General features: G+C 46.5%; 1 protein-coding gene across 1 annotated transcript in view; it reads right to left on the bottom strand.

Annotated features, from left to right (window-relative positions):
- Positions 1-490: 490 nt before the first annotated feature.
- The window catches only part of LOC146176126 (uncharacterized), a 58,750-nt gene continuing 53,240 nt past the window's right edge, over positions 491-6,000 (bottom strand). Inside the window, exons 8-9 of the mRNA XM_084581262.1 lie at positions 3,916-3,986; positions 491-553 (exon numbers count right to left, since the gene is read on the bottom strand). Coding sequence (XP_084437388.1) covers positions 491-553; positions 3,916-3,986 — 134 coding nt within the window. The remainder of the gene's footprint in view (positions 554-3,915; positions 3,987-6,000) is intronic.

The following is a 6,000-nucleotide window of genomic DNA, read 5'->3' as shown; positions in this document are numbered from 1 at the left end:
TGTCGGTGCTTATATAGGTCGCAGGTTCGATATCTCGTTCTTCGTGCCCGGGCCCAGTCGCGAGGCGCACACAGCTCGCCAAATTGGTTGCCGTCACTGCCGCTGTCGGCGTCGTTATGGTGGGAGGCGGTGGAGGCGGCTCCTGGTGTATAAGGACGCGATGGAAGCGACCCCCCGCGGACATCGTTGGCAGCGTAGCCGGACGAGGCATCGCTGGTGCAGGTTCTGGCGGGTCTTGCGGCTGTGGTGGCAGCGGGGGCGTCGGGGGCGGGGGAGGCGAAGACATGTCCTCCATTTCCTTGTCTGCCGAACGCACGCTACCGCCGGAGAGTTCGGCCAGCCTTCGGAGGCTAGGCCTAGTCGCCGCGGCCGCCACCAGGGGTCGCAGAATTCGGCGAGTGTGCAGCAGTGCGGGCTGCTGTGTGGCCCTCGCGCGGGCCTGGGCCGCTGGTCAGCGATAGGCACGTCTCCATGCCTCGTGGTGTGAACGTCATCTCTTCGACGACTGCTGGGACAGGTACCGCATCACCTCCTCGTAGCTGGGTGGCAGGTCCTAAGATCGAGAGAGAAGAACGTATTTTAGATATGGAGGGATGACTACAAACTGCACAATGAGGCGCGACAGCCACACCAGTGAAATTTATGGAGGAACTAGAACGGAACTAGATCGGTGTAGTCCACCTGCCTCTTTATTCTAACTGTACAGCGAGAAGCACTTAGTAAAAACAGGGTATGCGGCTTTTCTAGCTATATTGATACTGTTCAACTAGAAAATGACAAATTTGCTCTAAAAAAATAGATTCGAAGTGAAAATTTATTGTGTTTTGCCACTCATTCAAATTTGTGATGTCAGTAGATGTATATCTTGAACTAAGCAAATCCGCAGTTTAAGAAATCGTCTCGATGTCGCCGTAGATTTCTACCGAAGACCATCTTTGACTGTGATTAATTTGTGTTTACCCTTCTAGTAGTCGATCGCCGTCCTCTAAAAGCCAACTTTTTGAAAAAAGTAGCACTTTCGCATAAAAAAAGAACGCGGTAAATTTTCAACCTGTAAAATTCAGTTTATCACCAATGTCCCGTCAATGCGTTTACTATCAATATCGCCCACCACTCATTACACGACATGATGGCTAAATTCCTTGTATGTTTGCAAAAGTACGCCCATTATTACAAGCTGCCACCATTCCAATCACTCAGGCTCGTTCTCCTGACTGCCGCATAGGGCATCCACGCCTCCTCCACTATCCTATCAGCCGACTTCTGTCAAGTGACAGTACACATTTTTATTTTCTCTTCTTATTTTTACTGACGAGCGAAGCATTGCTCGCACTTTTCTGCCTTTTGTTTTTGCTAAAGTGTCCGGCGACTGACATTCCCTTGCGTGCGTAAAAGGAATGCTCCACTTGTAAGAGCATTTCTTCGAACCCTTACACTGCTTACGCTCTATGTGGGTGGCTCAGGCTGCAACCTGTGAAAACTGGTTTCAATTTCTGCTTGAACTAGGCCCCCACGTATTATTCTCTGATAAAAGCAAAACACTCGACCAACCGACAGACCAACCAGCTGACTGACTGACTGACTGACTGACTGACTGACTGACTGACTGACTGACTGACTGACTGACTGACTGACTGACCGACCGACCGACCGACCGACCGACCGACCGACCGACCGACCGACCGACCGACCGACTGATCGATATCGATCGATCGATCAATCAATCGATTTTGAGCTCAGTATAAAAGGTACTAGAACTTATAGCTGATGGCAGTGAGCTGCATATTTGATTTTATTAATAAGTAAGGCTAAAATAAAGTGTTTTTCCACACTCCGTCCGGTGAGCGCAATGTATGCATGCAAGGCTGGTCGCATAAATTTTGGTAAGTTGACATCAACGCTGTAACAGCGGCGTAGATTAGTTAAGCGTCACCGCTTTCTGTACCCCTTTCCGTTGAACCTAGTTCGCGCCTGGATGTACAGTCTTTGTCAAAAGTATACAGCCCAAGAGGTTCGCTTCTAAGCACTGTAACGTGGCTGCTGGGAGCAATACTGTAATATGAATGTAACCTAGAGGAGAATGACGGCGAGATTTGTCATATATGAGATTTCGAATGCTAGAGTTGCTTTACAAGCCTCGTTACTGGGCCAAGAACAAAATTCCTAAGGCTGTATACTTTTGAAAAAGACTGGACATCTTTCATATTTGATTGTTGTGCTTGGCGACAGGCCACTGCGGGCTTTTTAACGATTTATTCAATACTTTTTCAGACAGCGCTCGTCTTGTATCATCAAACCCCTGTCTCGCAAGCACGCTCCTTTGGCTTTGTATGCCTTAAAACCACTCTTGTACACGTTACACAAAATAAGTAACCGATTACACTTGCAATCACACCACTTCTAGTGTAACAGCTTGCCGCGGCCAATTACAGCCTGTTAAAGGCAACTGAAAAATACAGGCCAGCAATCGATTTTCGTTGCAATAATTTTTTTTCCAAGCTTTATTGCCACAGCACAAGCTTTCTCAAACTATAATAAACTAATGCGACTTGATAGAACTTTTTTTATATGCAATTAACGTTCTCACTTTCTACAACAGTTGTTCTCAAAGTTGTCACTGATTTTGCAGCGTTTCCGCGTGAAGACGTCGGGCGCTGCACTGACCACTCTCTAATTGCAAGCGCTATGATAGGGTGGCGTTATACCGCATGAACACCCTGCGCACCCGCTTGTACTTGTGTAATGCGCCCATACCAGTTTGTACATCCTCCATGGCCCACCCCGGTTGATCAATAGTTATAACGCGCTTGACTGGTGAACCCAATTATGAACGCGAGATCAAATCCCGACCAAGACTGCCGCTTTTGGATAGAGGCGGAAGGCAAGGCGCCCATATCAATGTAGTGAATAAAGATTCCAGGGTGGTCGAAATTTCCGAAGCCCTCCACTACGTCGTCTCTCGTAGCTTGACTTGCTTTGGGTCGTTAAACACTACAAACTAAACCAAACTGACAGGTAATTAATAATCGAAAAAAAATGGATTACCTTAAGCGTTGCTGTTTGAGTAAATAATTGATTACAAAATTGCCCAAGAACGTAATCGAGTACAAGAAATCAATTACATACAGCTCTACTTGGAACGAAGGTTTCGGCGATTGCGGTTGCCATATACCACGAAAAGCTTGGCAATCTACGTCCTACGTCAAATGCGCAAACACACACACTGGGTACAGTACCAGCAGAAAGCGCTTTGATTCATGAAGATATACGCCCTCAGAAATATTTCACTCGCGGGGACTATACCTATTTCGAATTCATACATGTAAGCAGCCTTGAATGTTTCGCAATACTCTCAAAGTAATAATAAGAACATTTACTAAAATGTTAATAAAGAGCTCTGGTAGCAGCAGATGCATTACGCTTGTGGTGGCACTCTACTAGTGGGATGTCATTAGCACTACGGTGCACGCTAAAAATTACATACGTGGTATCAGTTTCTGCCGCAGCTTGCGTGGAAGGCGGCGCCGTCTGCGCAGCCGTCTGCCACCCACCGCAATTCTGTTCGCGACCGGTTCTGACGGCGTCAACAAAGATACTTTTTGGTTCGATCGATGTAAGGCCTAGGTTTGCCCCTCAAGGTCGATGGCAGCAACTGCTTCTCGCTTAATTATTTGTGATCAGTCACAACCTTACCGTCGAATTGTTTTAAGCTTTACTTTTCCGAAATAGAAATAACTACGTAGGAATCCTAAATTCTGGGAAAACTTTGGGTAGGTGGATAACATACAACAGAGCATGTGAGTTGTCGTGACAATCAGAGTCATGCAACAAAGAAACTGCCAATAACGAACACAAAAACAAAAATTTTAAAATTCGATAGCGCAGGCTACTGCGCCTGGCGCGATCACGACCCACCTCTTTGGAAGGCAGCACTGGGGACGGTGGCCTCACTGCCCTTGGTATCACCACCAAGTCCCACTCCGGGCCTGCGGTGAAAGAGCAAGAAGAAGCGTTCAAGTCGCGTCCCGTTGTCCCTGTCCCGTATGAAAAGTTCTCTAGCATCAACAGTATGACTGGTTTGTACCCTTATTGGAACGGTTTCATGAAGAACGGGTCCAATAACAAGCAGATGCAGACACGAGAGGTAACAAGCCCAGAGTTCTGAAATAAAACGTATGCGCAAAAATTTCATTTATTTGAGTTTTCGAGCAAGAGTGGTTAACGTAAAGGCAGGGAGGTTCTCTAGGCAGTGTCCGATTTTCTTCTCACTGACGGGACAGAAACAAAATGAGTGAAATAGAGTGTCAATAGAAATGAAAGGTTATAGCAGAGCTAGTATGCAATGTGGCCCATTGGAGTGATTACTTCATTACATCGCAGGATATGCAACAAATGAATATGGTGCCCAATTCAGTAACCTTTGAGCATTTGAAGGTTGCTTCTTGTAGGTCGTTTACATGCAAATGGTTGTGGTCTGGGCCACACGAGATTCTCAGCACCTCGTGTAGGTTGTTTACATGCACAGTGTTGAAGCCTGGGCCCCTAAGGATTCTAACTCTTGTAGGTAGTTTACATGCACAATGTTGGGGACTGGGCCCCCAGGTATTCTAACTGCTGAAGGTTGTTAACATGCATAATGTTGGGGACTCAATGTTGACACTCTAGGGATTACAAGCACCTCTTGTAGGTTGTTTACATCCGCAACGTTGGGGACTCGGCCCCTAGGGATTCTAACTCTTGAAGGTTGTTTACATGCACAATGTTAGGGACTGAGCCCCTAGTAATTCTAACTCTTGCAGGTTCTTTACATGCATAATGTTGGGGACTCAATGTTGACACTCTAGGGATTTAAAGCACCTCTTGCAGGTTACTTACATACACAATGTTGGGAACTGGGCCCCTAGTGATTCTAGCGCCTCTGGTAGGTTGTTTACATGCACAATGTTTAGGACTAGGCCCCTAGGGATTCCAAGCGCCTCTTGTAGGTTGTTTACATGTGCATTGTTGGAGACGGGGCCCCTAGAAATTCTAAGTGCCTCTTGTAGGTTGTTTACATGCGAAATATTGGGGACTGGGACCTACGAAACTCTAAGTTCAAGACAGTCAGGCTTTCTTTTTAGCGTACTCACAATGAACAAACAAAAAAAAATATGTATAGACAGAAAATGTAATTCATGCTGCAGGGTATGCTTTAGCACAATTTCTTAGGTACAGAGCAGCCGCTGACGATGAACATCATCACATTCGTCACCACTAGTCTTACAACATCCACTGCACAGCAATGACTCCTTCCATGTCCCCTCCCGTATAAAACCAGTCCTATGTCTGCTACATCCACATCATCCCCCAAATTTTTCTAAACTCAGCCGTCCACCTAATTTCCTAGCGCCCCATGCTACGCTTGCCTTCTTTTCGAATCCGGTCTGTTATCCTTAGCGAATGTGTTATTTGGCCTTCACATTAAATACCCTGCCTATGCCCATTTCTACTTCTTGATTTCCACTAAAATGTCCCTAACTCGAGTTATCTCTCTGACCTACTTTGCCCGCTTCCTGTCTCTTAGTGTTACATCATTTTTCGTTTCGTAGCTCTCTGCATTGTCGTCAACTTAAGAAGAATAATCTTCATTAGCCTCCACGTTTCAGCCTCCTAATGAGCACTGGTAAGATCGAATTGCTATACACGTTCCACTTAAGGGATACTGGTAAGCTGCTATCCATGATCTGAGAGTATTCTCAAATGCCCACCATCCTAATTTTATTCTTCTAGTTATTTACCTTTCTTGATCAGGACCTACCACCACCACGTGTCCTAAACTCGTCGTGGTGGTGCAGTGGTTACGGCGTTCGACTACTGTGCTCAAGGATGCGGGATCGAATTCCGGCCGCGGCGGCCGCTTTTCGATGGAGGCGAAAAGCAAGGCGCCGGTGCGCTGTGCGATGTCAGTGCACGTTCAAGAACCCCAAGTGGTCGATATTTTGGTTGCCCTCCACTACGGCG

This window comes from Amblyomma maculatum, chromosome 10 (assembly GCF_055883805.1).
Source record: "Amblyomma maculatum isolate TAMU_Amacu chromosome 10, ASM5588380v1, whole genome shotgun sequence".
Taxonomy (NCBI): domain Eukaryota; kingdom Metazoa; phylum Arthropoda; class Arachnida; order Ixodida; family Ixodidae; genus Amblyomma; species Amblyomma maculatum.
Note: the sequence above shows the minus strand (reverse complement) of the source record. Positions and strands in the feature narration are given on the sequence as shown.